Source organism: Trachurus trachurus (genome assembly GCF_905171665.1).
Source record: "Trachurus trachurus genome assembly, chromosome: 23".
Lineage (NCBI taxonomy): Eukaryota > Metazoa > Chordata > Actinopteri > Carangiformes > Carangidae > Trachurus > Trachurus trachurus.
This window is the reverse complement of record NC_139912.1, coordinates 18,929,011-18,947,586: the sequence shown is the minus strand read 5'-3', so window position 1 is coordinate 18,947,586 and position 18,576 is coordinate 18,929,011. Positions and strand designations below refer to the sequence as shown.

The following is an 18,576-nucleotide window of genomic DNA, read 5'->3' as shown; positions in this document are numbered from 1 at the left end:
GAAGCAAATAATATACTTACCTGCCAGGTGCTGAATCTTTTATGCCTCTGTGTGTAAAATAAAAGATAAGTCGGGCTGATGAACTGAGCATCAACCAGCCAGGAAAAGTGGTGTGTATGTGTAAAGGTCAAAGGTCAGAAGTGGTAAAACATTTATTTTACATACGTGACGGATGTTCAATGTGCTCTGTATTGTGGCACAAGAAACTTTGTAATGTATCAGATCCCAGCATCCAGGGCTCTGTAATGGAGTTAATGGCAGCAAATTTAAGAAGGGGCTAGAATGTAAAACGATGACTAAACAATAAAAGCTTAACATATATTGTGTTACAAAATCAGAATATGGGTTTGAAATATTTCCATAAATCTTACACTGTCATTTTCACATCATGCCAGAGAGATTTCCTGCTATCCACTTACATTCACTCACAGGTATGTTGCCCTGTGGCGCTACACCTTAAAGGGATAGTTGAACATTTTGGCAAATTCACCTATTGCCATAATCCTTATAGTCAGAAGTATAGGTTCATTACCTTTATTGTCAGTGCAAGCTGTTTTTAGATCAGCGGGGCAGAGACGTGAGCTGCTAAGCTAATGCAATGGTGGTGGATGGTACTTTTGCGTTGCCCTCATCAAACTAAATACACAATCCAACAACTCCAAAACGCTCTCGTGGACAGGTTGTGACCTGCACATTCACCATGATATGAAATAACAATGTATAAGTATGTAACATTACGACACATAAAGCAAATACTCTGAACTACTTGCCGCCCAGCAGCCATTTCTGGAATGTAGTTCCGGCTACGCATTTACCTCGAAAACAACTCCGTCTCGTAATGTTACATTATTATTTCGTAGTGTGGTGAATGTGCAGGTCACAAGAGTGTTTTAAATTGTTGGGTTGTGTATTTGATGAGGGAAAGCTCATGTCTCTGCCCCGCCAATCTAAAAACAGCTTGCACCGACAATTAAAGGTAATGAACCTACTCTTAAGACTATAGGGATTATGGCAATAGGCCAATTTCCCAAAATGTTGAACTATCCCTTTAAGAAAACACATAGACTTACACAAATTCAGTCATCGGTTTAATAGATGAGCTGCAAATACTCATAACACAAACAAAGAAACGGACATGCTGTAAATAGCACAGGAGTGTTTCTGTGGTTCATCACTGTTTTGTGTCCCCTGGAAACATTCCCATTGTTGTTTGTATTACTTGCAGTGTGTGTGTCTGTATTTTGTTGTGTTGGGAGTATTTGCAGCATGTGGGTACCCTGGGGAGTTTTCTGGTAAACAGACAGACAGACAATGTATGTTTACATGCAGCGTTATACATCAACACACAGGGGAATAGATTTTATAAAACATTTCCCATAGAGCTGCTAGTGGTAAAAATATGACGAGTCTAACCTACACCTGCTCAGTGCAGATTCTTCTATGTGTCTGAACGTAGACAATATCAGCAGCTAATAGTTTGACAGCAGGTAACACAGAAGCAATTTAGTTTCAGATGGGCTGTGGTTTTGTAGGAGTGATGGCCAATCATCCAGGGAGACATCTCTGGATCAGAGGAATAGGCTCCAATCTCTACATCCACCTCAGTCTCCATGGGAAACGGGTTTCTGAGTTGAGTTGGCAGTGTTTGCTTTCTCTCAAGTGGAAAAGCTGACTTCTCTCTTGCTGCTGTTTCTTCCCTTCAGGGTTTGTTGAGAACAATTCCAGGGAAGATGTGTGAACATGTCAGAAGTCGCTATAGATTCAGCACCAAAAACTTCATGAGCCCTCAGTCTGCTCATCATTAAGGACTCATGACATTTAATAGTGCACCAGGGTTGACGTTTCCCCTTCCGTTCACGTTAGCATAGCCGGTGTGATCCTTTCTTAGTCGTTGTCATGGCTACAACATGATGGACTCTCCAGGATGACCACTGTTATCCACCTCCTAACGTGCTGTGACAGGCCTGTATAGACGTGTAATTCAGGAGGGAGGAGGGAGGAGGCAGGACCTGAACAGGAGCACGGAGCGCACAGAGAGTGAACACTCCTCTGAGACCACTGTGACAATAGGAGTGAAATATTTTCTTTAAAGCCGACCCGATGTCGAAGTTCTGCCAACTGGGAATAAGCACTCAACTTCACACAACACTGAAGTCTTCTGAAAGTTTCCCATTTTTGCTCTTGAATGTGATGTGTGTAAAATTGTAGAGAAGTCAGCTGAGTATTCAGATGTGACTTGTGAAAATTATTAGGCATCTCATTGTGACGACTCTGAGAGTTTGCTCCAATTTTTCTGGTTTCCTTTCCTGTGTTAGACTCACTACAGTGAAAACCACTGCATAAGCCTTTAATTCACAGGCCATTAATTGTCCGTGAAGGTTCTCAGTCATCCAGGTCATCTTATTCTTGTGGAGTTGTAGTAAAAGGCAACTGGACTTCTTATCTTGCTTGAAGACCATTAATTATGTAAATATGCCAAGAAATAGCCAAGAAATAACAATTAATTGTGTCATAATGTCTAGAAATAGCCTCGAAATAACGGTTTCAATTTCATAGTAATGTCAAGACATACAGTATAGCCAAGAAATAATGATTGATTGCGTAGAAATAGCCCAGAAATATGGGATATGAGAAAAATTCTGACCTTTCCCAAAAATTCAAACCATGAGAAGCATGTGTAATCTTTTGCCTTTATGAAAAACTAAATTATTTCTAGGCTATTTCTTGACATTATCATGTAATTATCACGTAATTGGTGGCCTGTAAATGAAAGGGTTAATACCAACCACTGCTGTGTGGAACTGTTCCAGATTCTGATAGGATTCATCTTGGAGGAGTGAATGACAGAATCTATGCAAACTGCTGTAAATTTCAGAGAACCATATTAATGAATGATGAATGTTTCCAAAGTGCATGTTGTTTATAGATACTGTATGTAGTAGTTTAGATTAGCCACAATAATCCAGAAGATCACACAACTCAGCACCAGTCTTAATTGTCCTTTCTGTCTCTCTGTCCTGGTCCAGAAGCGGTGAGGGGCATCCCGGTACCCGGTGGGATGAACGGGAGCGGTCTGGGTGGGACGGTCCCCACCAGCCTCAGCGGGCAGCAGCTGGCCTCTGCCATCCCCTCACCCACCGCCGGCAAGACCTGGCGTAGCAAGTCCATGAACCTCAAGCACAGCGCCACCTCGTCCATGCTGGCCAGCCCCACGCACTCGCCCTCCACCACGCCCTCGCCCCAGGGCCCGGAGGGACACGGCGGCGACGGATCCAAAGTAGGCGGCGCGGCGGTGGGCGGCGGACCCCAGAGGTCCATGCTGGAGAAGTTCCGCCTGATCAACCCGAGGTCGGCCTCGCGAGCGTCGCCGTCCGTGGCGGAGATGTCTCTGCAGGAGGAGGACGACCTGTCGGAGTACGGCGAGGACGGACTGACGCCCACGGGCTCGGTGTGCAGCAGCGGCGGTAGCAGCGCTACGGCCAAGCAAATACCCACCAAGACCCAAGCTTCGTCCCTCGCCGCGCTCAGCAAGACTTCCTCTTCATCCCCCTCGTTCTCAAAAGCTTCCGCCAACAGCGGCCGGTCCATGGCCGCGTCCAAAGACAAGGAGGAGAAAAGCAAGTCTGGGAAATCTTCGAAGGACGCCTCCCCACCCAAAGAAGATCGAGAGTCCTACGCCGACTCCAACAAGAAGTCCTCCAAAATCGCCAGTCTCATCCCCAAGGGAGGGAAGCCGGCATCAGGAAAGAAAGACGGCAGTGGCATACCCAAGCCGGGACTGAAGGCTCCTTCAACCACAACAGCAAAGCCACAGAGTCAGAGCCAGACTCAGAGCCAGGCCGCCCTGAACAGCAGCGGCAACATGCGGGGAGGAGAGGGAGAGAGAGGCAAGATGACTAAAGGAGGGCAGGGCGGCAGCTTCTACATGCAGCGCTCGATGGCGGGCCCCGAGGGGAAACGCAGCAGCATGACCTCCTCCACCAGCACCTCGGCCCTGTCCGGGTCCACGGGGATGCTGGGAGGAGGAGGAGGAGGAGGAGGAGGAGCGCTGGGAGGGAACGGAGTGGTGCAACTTCCTCAGCAACAGCAGCACAACCATCCCAACACTGCCACAGTGGCCCCCTTCATGTACAGGTGAGATGTGTGAGTGTGTGTGAGTGTTTGTGCGCTACCATCCACAAGACACAAACTAAATGAGCTCATCTGTGTATATCTCTCCCACACACACCTCCTCTCTACCAGTGTTGGGCATGTTACTTTGAAAAAGTAATGAGTTATAGTTACTAGTTACTCACTCAGTATTCCTCCACACAGACAGTCTCCACAATGCGCTGTATCATGCCTCTTCCACACGCTGATCTAAACAGCTGAAAGGCGGAGTGATACAGCGCATCGCAGAGCCTGCCTGTGTGGAGGAATACTGAGTGAGTTGGTTAGTGCAGTAGTTAGATAAACGGGGGTTAGGGAGGGAAGAGTGAGTTGGTTAGTTCCAGAGAAACGGCTTTTTTCCGACCAGTTGATGAACTGGAAAAAAAGGTGTATATAACATCCTACACTTAAACGGGTGCATTATTTTCTGATGGTATTTCTTGAGTCAAGTAACAGCATTATTTTAAATGCCGTTATTCTTATCACTGCTTATAGTTACTCATTACTTTCTCCAAAAAGTAACTGAGTTACTACTTTATAAAGGTCACAAATATGAAATGCTCAAATATGTCAAATTACTAACCATAACCCTAACCTCCCGTTTATCTGGAACTAACCAACAGTTCCAAATAAACGGGAGGTTAGGGTCCGCGACGCCTGTTGCAGAGCCTATATGTGCAGAGGAATACTGAGTGAGTTGGTTAGTTCCAAAAAACGTCTTTTTTCCGACAGTTGATGGACTGAAACACAAGTGTATATAACGTACACTTTAATGAGTGTATTATTTTGTGACGGTATGAGTAACAGCGCATTTTATTGTCCATAACGGTAACTGCTTTATAACGGGTGGAAACGGTAACTTTTTTGATTACTCATTAGGCTACTGGAAAACATAGCGCTGTTAGTAATGCCGTCTATTCATAACGCTGTTATTCCCATCACTGCCTCCAACAGGTTCAAATACTGACCCTTTTTTCTCAAAGTCGTACCTGCACACAGTGAGACACACATGATTACAGTCGCTCACACAGCCCATGAAATGCTGGAGTTCTCCCAGTGATCACCTGGCACCCCCCCGCTGTGCATCCTGCTCTTGCCTCCACATCTCTTCACACAGTCATTACAGAAGAAATTAACATCCACTGCCTACTGCTGCCAAAGCCTATTATTTAACTGTCTGGGTTTCATCTTTGATGTGAGGATCCAGACATCAGCAGCGTGCAGGAAGCCTTTACTCTGCTCTTCATTCAACCGGTGTTGTTTTGATGCATGCAGCTGCTGCACGCTGCACCCTGACGTTTACTGCCATCAGAGGTGCAGTACGTGGGTAAATCTGCCCAGCAGGGCTGATTTTCTCTTAACGACAGCAGAGGTAATCCAGGAGAGGAAAAAATGAGGGAACCGCCAAAATCTCTGGGATGCCTTTGTGCTGCTAGAGAAAGAGAGTTAGGAATCCCATTAAACAAGGCTTAATCCTTCACCCCTTCTCTCCCTCTCTCTCTCTCCACCACCTCCTCCGTTGTGCACAGTCAGCTCTGCAACATTCAGCAGCGCCTCTTGTGAGAGTTAGCGTTACTTTAATCCCACACATCTAGCAAGTTAAAACTGTTGCGGGTGTCATTGCCGGGCAGATAGTGAGTGATAGCTGCTTATGAAGAAGTAGACTGTAAAAACCGACAGCCCCCTCAGTGAGCAGAATGTAAACAGAGACTAGAAGATGTAGATGTAGGCTACTATGCTCCGAAACATACCTGTCTCTGATCTCAGTTATTTTTAATCACTTTAGTGGAGTTTAAATTTGGTTCAAATTGATGGTTATTAGAAACAACATATTAATGTTTAGGGGGATCTGAATCGATTAGCACAAGTGCTGTGTTAGCAACCCTGTCTGATAGAAGTTATGTTCATATCTTGCAAACTATTGTTAGGCCTACTGCAAGCTAATGGCTAGCATACTGAGGTAGCCAGAAACATGCTAGTGCTACTCAAACTTTATCCTGCTGGTTATGTATCATCTCAGTCAGCAGGTGAAGGCGGCAAGTTAGCAGGATGCTAACAAGTTGTGAAAATGAAAGTGGGGTATTTTTTTTTTTTTCGCACTGGATAACGCAGGCGCGCGAATAATGCGTCTATTGCTCACGATTCATCAGCCAATGAGGATCTGTCATCCGTCAATCAAACATCTGAGAAAAACGAGGGGTACGAGGGCTACTCCACTCTCCTCCTCCAGATCCCTGCGGTCCATCACTTAGCCTAGCTAGCTAAGTTAGCAAGCTATTAATGGGGATCATCCCTATGTTCCCCGGGTCCTATGTTCCCCACTTTGTATGGGACCCTGTTTTTCCCAAAAGGACCCGGGGAACATGCAATTTTTGGTCCTGGAAGTGGAATTGTGACTTTGCAGTTTGCTTTTTGCCTATTTTTGAATGAGAAATTGAGTTTTGACTTGGAGCGAGAAGTGGAATTGTCCCATTGGTTGGGTTTAGGCAAAGAAAGGAGTTGGTTAAGTTTAGTAAAAAGACCAGGTAGAGGCTAGACATAAGTAGAGATAGCCCATTGCCCTAAAAAGTGTCCTATGTTCCCCAGTATGTATTGCGACTGGGGAACATAGGACCCTTTTTGGGAAAAACTGGGAACATAGGACCCTTTTTCAAAAAGAGGAACATAGGTAGCTATCCCCTTTTCTGCATGTGTCTAGATTCTTCCCTTTGAGCGTATTTCTGCAGCTTCCATCTTTGTCTTCCTCTTCTCTTGCTGGAAACCCCCCCCCCCCCCTAGCTCCAGGCCTCACCCACAGCCGTCGGCGTGCTGACAGGAAGCGTAAAGACCTCCTGCTGCGCTGCCATTTATCATTGTTTTCAGCCCAATTAGGCATCTTTCTCTTGTTTGGTTTCTCTCTCTTCCGCCCACTTTAAGCTGTTGTCTCTGCCAAGCTGAACAGACCACTGTGCTTATAGGACTTTGCTGCAGTTAGAGTGCAGGATTGATTCAGGCCCCCACAACACACCTCAACACACCCTCTGTGTCCTCCTCTGCTCCACTATATTCTAACCAAACTGTGTAACCTGAGTTCTGTTAATTGATTTCCCCAAACTGCATGTCCCACAGATCACCCGTCAATCAAACAGAGGGGGTGGCACTGTGGCATCCACCGCCTTAGATTATCTGTTAATAGAAATAGTTTCACAGAATTGCCACAGCTTGAATCACAGTTCATTATGCAGCCAGCAGCAGAGCAGAGACATGACAAACAGCTGCCTGTCCCTCTAAAAGCAGCACGATCAATTTATAGCAAATAATAATTTGTTATTGTAGCAGTCAAATTGTCAAATTTTCCCCAGATATCTGCTTTCTTACTCTGGGCCTAAATTGTGACATGCAGCACAGGCTGTGAATATCTCTGTCTGTCTCTGTGAACCTCTGAGGTGAGTGAAGCAGAGGAAGAAAAAAAAAAAAAGCTTTTTCACACGAGCTGAAGTCACAGACTGATGCTGCTGTCGCAATTGGAGGCCAATTTTTATCTACAGCTCTGCAGGTGGTGGCACCGGTCCCTAATGTGTGTGTGTGTGTGTGTCTGTTTCATACAGAGGAGAGAATGTGTAATGTGCTCAGATTTGTCTGTTTTTGTGTACACGAGTTTTACTGTGTATATCATGATTTCTATGCACCTTGTGATTAGCTTACATGCTTTTCTTGATCTGCGTGTGTACCTTTTTGTGTTTGTATGCGTTTATCTCTAACTATGAGTTTTTCTCCATGCATGGCTCCATGTTTTCCTGTGTGTGTGTGTGGCTGTGTTATCTCAGGAAGTGAACTGGACTCTGTCCCTGTTCCTTCAGATGAACAAACAAACAAATAATCAAACGGAGCGGCGTGATGGAGTTTAAGCTTGAGGAAGAGGGACAGATGCACACAGACACATGTTTCACACAGACCCCTGCACACACACTCAACAGCAACTTATCTGAGACCCCTCCCTCCTCTTCAGAGGCGTCCGTCTGTTGAATATTTGCCACACACCAAAAACTGACTCAGGATTTTCAGAGTTTTAATACTTCACACATTAGACACAAACATCTTTTAGTTATTGATCTTTTATCACCATTGTATCCACTCCACACAACATAAAAAGTCTTTATGTGATATTAAATGTTTAAGTAGTTTTATACTTTATAGCAACAATTTAAAGAATGAATTCTTAACACATCCATAAGATATAGATTCATATAATAAAGGACATATGATATGTTTTTGTAATACACCAACTTAAACTGCACTGCAGAACCAATTACAGTCTCATAAAAACAAATTCAATGTCTCATATGTCACAAACCTAAGGAACCAATCCTGTCAACTTGTAGGGACAGGAGGCGGGGCTAAATAAACATGAAACATTGTCAGTACAAAGAGAGAGTTAACACCAGCACAACCACTAATAATATGAGTATAAAATCTCTTCATAAACTGAAAATAATTATGGTTTTCTGCCATTTATTTAGAATCTGTTTAAATCAAACATATAAACCTTGCTGCACTGACTGTCAATGAACAAATGCAGCGTCAATAAAAAGCTCTTGTGAATGCAGTAGCTGAATGTGTATCCTGGCTGTTGTAAGCTATTTCATCCTGTCTTTATAACCGCTGTGCATTGTTTTTCTCTTTGTGCCTTCAGGACATTCTCAGAAAATGACTGCAGCATGGTGGCCCCGGCCGACCCCTGCCTCAGCCCCACCAAGGGAGAGCTGGTCTACAGCAAGACAGCCAAACAGTGCCTGGAGGAGATATCAGGTACATTAGGTCTGCACACACGCTGCGGGGCTCCGCGCCCATGATATTTCTCCATGTGGGTGTCTGAATGTGCACATGCCTCTCTGCGCATTAACGTTTTGTCTCTTGGAATATTAGTAATGCAAGAATTTAACCCTCATCTTCTGTGCAGCATCTATATTTATTTAACCCCGACCTCACTGCTGCTGCTGCTGCAGCGCTGCTTCAGATGTGAGCTGTAATAGACGATGGATCAGAACGGGCTGCTGCCGCGTCAGAGGAGGAGAGTTGCAGAGTGCCCGAGGATAGGAGATTTTGAAGGCTACTGTTGTGCAGCTGTGGTGTGAGAGGTGTATCCGTGCTGATGTGAGTCTGTCTGTGTTTACTGGGGGGATCCCTGCCCCCCCCCCCCATATGCGCTGGTTTCATTCAGCGGAGGGAAAAGGTCAGCGCTGACAGCTGGACACAGGGAGCATCTGCGCCTCTTGTTTACACGTCTGCAGGCAGCCATCATCTGCTCCAATCCCCTTTTTGTGTACCTCATATACAGTACATGTTTAATCCCATTCAAGTATTACTGTCACAACACCCACACAACTGAAAAGAGCCGTTTAAATTTAGACCCAGTGTTTGTTTGAGAAGACGACAGACTGCAGATGTCTTCATTGTCCTTTAATTACAGTCAGTGGACATGTGAGCGGCCGGTCGAGACCATGAGACCACTCACTTAAAGGATGAGAGGTTAAAGCAGGCAAGGCACCATCAAAACATACTCCACTGGCTCACACAAATCCTATTGTTGTTGGATTTTACCAGCTGCAGATGAAGACTTCACTGTCACAGCTCCGTGCAAATTCTTTTACATGAGGACTGACTCTGTGTTGCTTAAAATTCATCACTCAACGCCTGTGGTAGAAAACGGTTGTTTGTTTAACCTACTAATTCTTCTGGCAGTGATCTCGTCTCTGCGGCTCCTTTGAAACTTTTCCGAAATGATTTGGATTTTATATCTCAGTGGGTATCTTAATTTGGAAGGAAACTCCCTCTTTCTTTCCTCCCAGTAACAGAAATAATAGAGGTCAGGCGAGCACACAGCAAGCTCGATGAAGCGTGAGACGTCAAGTTCAAAGTGAAGCCACAAAGCCTCAAAGACCCAGTGCTCACAAACAACAGTGCGTGATTACAGGTTTAGGGGATGTCAGGTCATCAGCGGCATTCCAGACATTTTGCTCTGGCCGTGGCTTTTCCAGAGCCCGTCATTTGACGGACAAAATTAGACTACACTGCGGACCATTCCCTTTGTTTGGGGTCCATCTCAAACACTTGCTTTTTTGTTGTTACACGTTTCATGGTCATTTCACATCCTCAGGTTTTTTCCAGCTCTTTCACCAGAGAGGGGTAGAAACGAGGAAATCCGTGCGTATGAGCGCCACAGATACCACATGACTGGGCTGCTCACTTTACATATATGAACTGAACCAGCAAAACCTTCATGCACATGTTGATTTAGGCTTAAGTTGAGCATAGTGTGTGGATGGATGTGAAGTAATCGTCTTTATTTAGTCTTTCTATATGTTAACACATGGAAAAGTTAAATGTGATTTACTCAATCTCACAAAATGATGTTAAGAATAATGAAATACAGTATTTTGATATATTTAGTCATGCTGTGAATGCACCTGAAGTCACATCACATGTTGCAGTGGCTGAAGCTCTGAAGAATGTCAGTTACATTATCCTTTCAATGTACTTGAGTTGCTGTTGGCTGATAACTGTTGTGGTTTTTATTATAAGTGTAACGGAGGTCCGCAGGTATAGTCAGAGTCACGAGGTACCAGTGAGGAGAAGTGACAGCATGTGGCGGTTAGCGGTACTGAAGTTAAACTCAATTGCCCATAAAAGACGTGCTAACCCACTTGCCAAGTGGTCATTGACCTCTTGGCGAAACGGTTAGCATCGTCGTCCGCAGTGCAAGAGACCCGGGTTCAAAACCACTCAGGGCAGGCCAGAACAACATCGGTCACATAAGTTTATAGACATGTTTTATAATGGGTTCACACATTCGGTTCAGTTGTTTGCCAGCTTGGTTAGCCTGTAGCTAAAAGTTAAATGTTTGTAAATCTGGAGGAGCAAAGGTTTAAATGTGTGTAGGATCACTGATGAGAGTTGGATGTGAAGCTGGATTATACAGTGAGTAGGATCTTTAGTGAAACACCAGCTACATCATTAACAGCTATTTATACTTAGCTGAGCATCTTTGTCAGCATCACTGTTCTGATTTGTCAGTGGACTGCTGTTTGTGTTATAAATGTTCACGCACCAACAGTTAATGGAATTTATTGGAAAAAAGTGAATTAGGTCATAGATTAATAATTGGGATAATAATAATGATGCATTTTGTGTGACAAAGCTCTTGGGATCAATTTCAATTTCATAATCAGTTAAGCGTGGTAGACATTATTTATAAGTAACTCTGAACTGCACCTGTTCTGAATCACTCATCGAGAGTCGAAATCTTGATTAGACAGTTGCAAATTCCTTATAAGTCATTCACAATGTGATCACAAGATTAGGATCACCTTAATTGTGGTTTCTGAGGCAACCACTTCCAGTATCTTATCCAGGATTTTAAAAAAACGTCCGGAGGACAGCTGTGACTAACAGTGACGGAGCTAATAACGCCCGCACTGATTGATGGGAATACGTCGACCACGGTCTCATTGTTGATCCACGATAAGCTGCGGGGCTCGCTGTTTTCACTCCTCAAGATAGCATTTAATTAAGTGAGGCGGCCGGCGCGGTGCAGCCGGGGCGGCGAGCTCACAGGTACTGTCCAAACAACTCACTGTCACACTGTGAGGGAGAGGGAGAGAGGGAGAAGGATAGTGTGAGGGAGGAAAGATAAGGGCTCAGAAGAGCAGAGAGCTGCACAGAAAGTAAGAGAATGAAAGGGATTAAGAGAAAGAGAGGGTGATAAACACAGAGAAGGAGGGTTGAGAGAGAGAGAGGGAGAGAGAGAGAGAGAGCACTGCAGGCTGCATGCTGGAGTGAACAGGCAGACGGAGAGCTGTGTGAGCCCGCTTGCCGGCTTCACCACCCGTTCATTTTTCCGCTGCGAGGAGAGAGGGACCATCAGCGAGTCAGAGGGGAGGCAGGAGGAATGTGGCAGCAGAGGTGGTAATTAAAGAAGAGACAGAAGGTGGAGGGAGAGAGAGAGATAAGAGTGAATGAAAAGAGACTGTCGTTTAATAAGAGAGAGTGAGCGCAGAGAAGAGAAGGAGAGAGCGCCGGTGAGGGGAAACGGGAGATGGAGCGGCTCGTTCATCCACGCCCCTGACTGTGGTGAAGCTACAGAGAGGAGCACGAGAAGACGGAGAGACAGCATGACAAGTGGAGAAGGAGTGGAGCGGATGAGTGTCGGCGCGTGGCTCGGTGTGACCATGAGTATGGGCTGCCTCGAGGATGGATCTGGATTCTACCTTCATGCCTGAGAGGGAGGGTTTCTCTCTGCTCTTCACCCTGCACTCGCTCTCCCTCCAGCCCTCCGAAGCCCGGACCTCAGTCAGGAGGCGTGGGACGCGGGGACACATCTCCGCGCCTCCTCCGTCCTCCGCTTTCCCCGTCCCTCCAGCGACAGCGCGGCCAAGATGTGGAACGGAGAGCCGGGCACAGGTAGATCCACTTGAGCGCATAGTTTCAGTTGGTGAGGTAAAGAGGTAAGCTGAGAAAAAAACAGGGAGGGGAGCGGAGCGAGCGGAGATGAAGAGAGGAGCAGAGTTCTCGGTGTATCAGGGAGGCAGCCCGGCCCGGCGGCCTCCCCAGCCTCTCCCCGACAACCTCAACCTGCGGATCAAGCAGCGCTCGCTGACCAACCTGACCCTGCTCAGCGACGGCGAGCAGCCAGTCTACTCCTTCGAGCTCGGCGAACCTCAGTCTCGTCTCTCCCAACCTCAGAACTCTTCGTCCTTCTCGTCCTCGGTGCAGCGGCCGGGGGGCAGCCTCCAGGGAAGCCCCAGGAAGGAAGCCGTCACCCGGGGCGGAGGCGTCCGGGGCACCAGAGCCCGATCCCTGTCGCTCTCCCTCACCAAGGTGCTCTCTCAGTCGGAACACTCCCTCATCCCGGTCCCCTGGAGGAGCACGGCGGCGGGGGGCGGCGGGCGGCCGCAGCGGGCGTCGTACGGCGGCCACCCGCGGGCCGAGCCTCAGAGGAAGTCCAGGGAGGAGGCGGGGACGGACGAGGAGGGCAGCAGCGGGCGATCGGACGAGGAGCCGGCGGCGGCGGCGGCGGCGGGGAGGGGCGGCGGCGCCAAGAAGAAGGGAGACAGGGAGAACGACGGCGGGTACTGGGCGGAGGAGGAGGTGTCGGGGGGAGGTCCTCGGGAGGGCACGGCTCAGCTGGATAAGGAGGTGATCCTCACCATGCTGGGCGACCTGGAGCAGGTGCTGCACACGCAACCTCGCCCACGTAAGTCCATTCAGTCTCCGCCACCTCCGGGGAAAATGATCATGAATGTGGGATGTGATTCACAGTGATGACATTAAGGATGTGTGGCAGCAGCATGAAGTGGAAACATTGCACAGGAAGTGAAAGAACTTCGTGTTCATGTTAAATGACTAAGTTTTAGTTGGAATAAGCAAAGTGAAGCAGAATAGGAGAACGTCACGTCTTCAATAAGCTGGTTCTTTTCTTAATCCTCATGATGGGGAAGCCTGGTTCTCACAGCACACTATTAGCATTTTAACAGCCTGTTTAAGAAAACTGCAAGACCTGGGCAGGGCTGCGTGAACACACACACACACACACACACATGCACGCCTCACCCACGAATGCTGTAAATCCATCCTCGCACTCGCAGGCAGTTTTTGAACTCACACACACAGATATCTCACACACACACACATACATCATGTTTGTCACTGGGAGCGCTGCCTCTCTCAGTGTGTTAATGAGGCGCTCTGCTCCGTGCGGCGCCGAGCTATACGCCGTGAATAACCAACGCACAGCACAGGTACGGCGCCGAACCTCGACAGTGGCTTTAATAACGCGTAGCTTGATGTAAAATCTCCCAGTGTACGATGCGTTTTGTGCAGCATCCGTGCACAAACCTGGCTTTGATGTCAGAGGAGAGGAAACGTGGGGTGGGGTGGGGTGTGGGGGGGGGGCGTTTAGTTGATAAGACCGTTTTTTGCATAGTTGTGACAGCAGAGACGATTACTGTGACTCCACAGATAAAGCAAAGTGAAAATGCACAGCGCAGCGGGGTGAGCTAAGGCAATGAGCAGATGATCGCTGATTTCCTCCGAGGCATGATGCAGCACAAAACAGAAAAAAAACCTTGAGATGTAGATGATGGAAAATCAACACCCCCTCCACCCAAAACAACTCAAAAAAAAGAAAACAGCTTTTCTTACCGGCGCCGCCCTCACAGCCACTGAATCACACGGCCAACGTGATCAATATCTTATTATTAAACCCTTGATTGTGTGTGCAAGCTTATCCCGTGCCATGTGTGTGTGCAAACAGGTGATTTTCATTCCATCAGTGAGCAAACAGTCTGAAACAAGTGTTTGCATTGGGGATCAGTGCCTTATTAAATACAGGTTTGTGTCAATATAGAAATAACTATATAGAACATGTTCCTTTTGACACATAGTGCCCAAATTGCAATGGCCCAGGGGTAATTGGATGTGTCTGGGGCATTTGTGTGTTATTTCACTGTTGAGGTGGGGGTGTCTGTCAATATGAGGAGGCATGAGTCAAGAAGCAGCCATGGTGCAAGAACTCAACCAGAGAGATATCAGAGATAATTGTCAGTGACTTTCTTAAAAAGCAGGAGAACATTCTTCATGGTGTGGACACATGTCTCATTGTCTGTGATCAAGAGAAGGGGATTCACCACAAGATGCAAACCACTGGTAAGACTGAAAGATCAGGAGGCAGGATCAGAAAGCTCTAAACTGTGGACCACATTTTATCATATCAAGCACCAGAAAAACCAACCAGAGGTGGAATATTCTTCACTGGCCAAGTTAGTCACCTGATCTCAGGCTGTACACCTTCATGTGGGTGTTGGAGAGTCCAGAGAGTCAAGAAACCATCTCCATCCACAACTCCTCCACCCTCTCTCTGCTCTGGTTTATGCTTTTAGCCACCACAAGTAATTGTCACTCATATTAACAAGCTCTCTGTGCTTTAGGAAACACAGTCAGCAGCAGCTGTAAAACTCAACTCTATATAGACACATCTCTCTGTGAGTGTGTGTTAGTGTGCGTGTGGAGAGCTGCCACAGTGATTGACAGCCAGAGCTTCATTAAGGCTGATCTGCGACAAAATGCTACAAGGCTACAGCTAGTATACCGTGTTCTACTCCGTGTAGTGGTGTTGTTTTTTCTCTGTGTGCATATTTGGGTTGGCATACATTTGTGCGCGTTTATGTGTATTAGAATTAGATGAGTGGGATGGCACCCTAATAGTATTCAGCTGGAGCACGGGGAGCATCAGTACCAGCTAACATGCATTATTGAAAGAGAGGGGGGAGAGAGAGTGAGCTGGCACCAAAGCACCCACTGGTACACTGTGTGTGTGTGTGTGTGTGTGTGTGTTTGAGTTTGTGCTCGGTTGTGTGTAGAAGTATGTCAGCCCCAAACTGCAGTCAATGCTGCAGTCAAGCGGCATTGTTCTACACACACACACATTTGATGTGTAGCCTATGTGTTTATGTGTGTGTTCATGTCTTTTAATGGTTGTGTGAACACATTTTAGTTGATCATGAGGACAGGTGAGGTTTGTGAGGACCTTTGTGGACACACTCACAACTTCAAAGGGTTGAGTGTTAAGACTTGGCGTCAGAGTCAAACCGTCAGTCCCTGTCCAGACCTCATATTAACATGTGTCTCAGTGAGCTGATGACAGTGGTCAGCTCTAAGTGTCTGTCCACACCTGCTTTAAAATCACTTGTGGTTTGATCTCACTTCCTGGCTTTTTATGCACATAAACAGGTAGCCTATGTGTTACTTTTAGCCAACACAGATGACAGGTCGGTCCGTTGTCAAAGTGTTTTATTTGTGCGTTCTACAGTACCTATTTGAAGTAGTTAAAGGTGTTAGCTATAAGTTTAATTCCTCCCGGCCAGTAGGTGTCACACTCACACTTGCCCGCACTCGCTCCAACCTTCAATTCTACTGGTTGCCGGGTACGCCTATAGGGAGTGGCTAGTAGCTAAGCTAACACTAACCATATTTTTGACTGGAAACATTACAGTACCGACTGACTGTTAGTTAGCATTAGCATTAGCACAATGCCATTTCTCCACAGAGCTATCAGGATCTGGCCCCCTCTGAGCTCCGCCTCACGTGAAATCAACGTACTAATGCTGTTGGCACAGAGATCATTTCATGCCGACGTTGCCAACGTAACCAGATGTAAATATTTATATATTTTGGACCCTTCAAAATTTATAAAACAATTATTTATATACTATTGAAAAGAATCTGTAAAATTAATACTTTTATTCTGCACCCCGCTAGACGTTCTGTGGATGTATTATTTTTGAAAAATTAATCATTTTGATGAAAAAGTTGTAGCTATACCCTTTAAGTATTTTGGGTCTGTAATGAAACAGTCTAATCAGACTGTGTGAGAGGACGTCACTGCAGTTGGTCCTTTAATGTGACCAGGACATGTTCACATTCTCACTGCTAAAAGAATGCGGCCACATGTGATCCAGACCAACTCTGAGTCTGCTCTGAGTGAGCAGATCTCAAATGTGTCCTCAATGTGTCCTGGGTGTGTTTCAACTTAAAGGCGGACCACTTGTGCTGAGATCACTCAAGATGTATGTTGATGCATCTGAACAGGGTCTTGGTTGTGGTTGCTGAAGGACTGGAGAACGCACTGAGTCAAAGGTTGAGCCCCAGTTAGTTCAGGGACGTCCTCCTGCAGAAGAGACGTGCTACAAAGGTGTGGCCCCTCCACACTGTTGTAGACTGAAGACGCTGTGTCCACCATCACTGCTACACCTGTTGCTATGACAACCAACAACTAACTTTTTATGGAAAAACATTTTTTAATGTACCTGTTGGTGTTATTTGCTGTTATTTTCCATTATCAGTATGCAATGAGTCTTCAGATATGTTGAGCTTTGGATCCACCTGTTGCAGTCCTTGTCGCTCAGGAACAGAAGGACACATTTGATCCTAACAGTCTTAACCTGTTTAAATGGAACTGTCCGTCTGCACCACTGTGATGCAACCAGTCTTCAAATGCAGCCTCCAGGGGATGTGGTCCATGAACTAGGAGTGTCCTCACAACTAATGAAAGACCAATATGTTTGTGTGTGTGTGTGTGTGTGTGTGTGTGTGTCAGTACCTTCCGTTCTCCGTTGCCCTTTTCAAACCCCACCTCCCCCCACTGGCCTGCTTTCAGTTTGGCTGCTTCACAGCATGACTGGGCCAAAAGCTGGACTGCATCTTGAATGTGAATGAACGCTTTGACTCTTCACCTCTGTGGTGTTGGAGAGCGAAGCAGAAACACGACATGTGTATACACGGCCAGGAATTAGAATATTATGTTATAATTTTAGCCATTTGTACGGCCGCTGCCTTTTTAATACACAGAACTCTCCAATGCGCATGCATGTGTGTGTGTGCAGTGTGCTGATTTGCTTATGGGCTGCAGTTATGTGTTGTGTCTACTATTCTACAGTGCAGCTGACACCTCTGCACTGCAGTGAACGGCTCACACATAAATGAAGTGACCCGCCTCAGACTGCTTCATCACACTCTGGGGCCAAATCTCCTCATGTCGCTTTATAATGGGACTGTAATTGGATCTTTCTGGAAGGGGCCCCGGTGAGAGGAGGAGAGGAGACATCAGGAGAGGAAGAAGTGGAAGAACAGAAGCAGAGGAACTACAATAACAGCGATGCTTTTGAGTGTGTGATACCAGAGATCCAACTCTCATTAAATTCATGAGCTGGGTTTCTCCTTTCATATAGCGCTGCAAGAACACTGACTATAACGCATCACTCGCAGCTTCAAAGGAGTTTCCATCCCTCATGATTGTTTCACATGAGCTCCAATGCGGGCCACAGAAGCCTCTGTCACCACGACAGCACATCTGCCTTCTCCTAACCTCATCGATTTCTAATTAATGCCCAGAAAGTGGACATCTGATCTGGGGTCATAAGCTAAGAACATGTGGAACCTGCAGTCTGCTTGCTCTGCAAAGACCAAACCTGACCTCAATTATACCAGGACGCTCTTTACCCCCGCCGGGTCACCACCCAGGGCAGTACAGTATAATTGAGGTCGAGTCTTGACTTCATTTTGAAAAAAGGTTTTCCAAACACCAATACTGTATTGTTCAGGTGACATTGTTAACTCTGCTGAACCTTGTAATTGATGGCAGAGGGAAAACTAAAGAATTCAATCTATTCTCTGACTGTTTCTGCTTCCACATGATGCTTTTTTTTTTCTTTTTTTTTTTTTACAGCTTATCTAAGGGCCGAGGGTCCCAGAGCTTTTTCACTGAGGCAGTTGTAGAGAATGATAATAAGGCTGAGTTCTCCCCGTGCTCTCTGACTCATTGATTTAACCCATATTTAACAAGATGTCTCTCCAGGAGCAACGCGGCCATGACAGCTGTGTTAGCCATAAAAA

General features: G+C 46.4%; 1 protein-coding gene across 1 annotated transcript in view; it reads left to right on the top strand.

Moving 5' to 3' along the window:
- nav3 (neuron navigator 3) overlaps positions 1-18,576 on the top strand; it is a gene marked incomplete at its 5' end in the record, with an annotated part of 225,133 nt that overhangs the window by 127,995 nt on the left and 78,562 nt on the right. The window contains 2 exons of the mRNA XM_083999642.1: positions 3,027-4,134; positions 8,822-8,937. Of these exons, the coding sequence (XP_083855768.1) occupies positions 3,027-4,134; positions 8,822-8,937 (1,224 nt within the window). The remainder of the gene's footprint in view (positions 1-3,026; positions 4,135-8,821; positions 8,938-18,576) is intronic.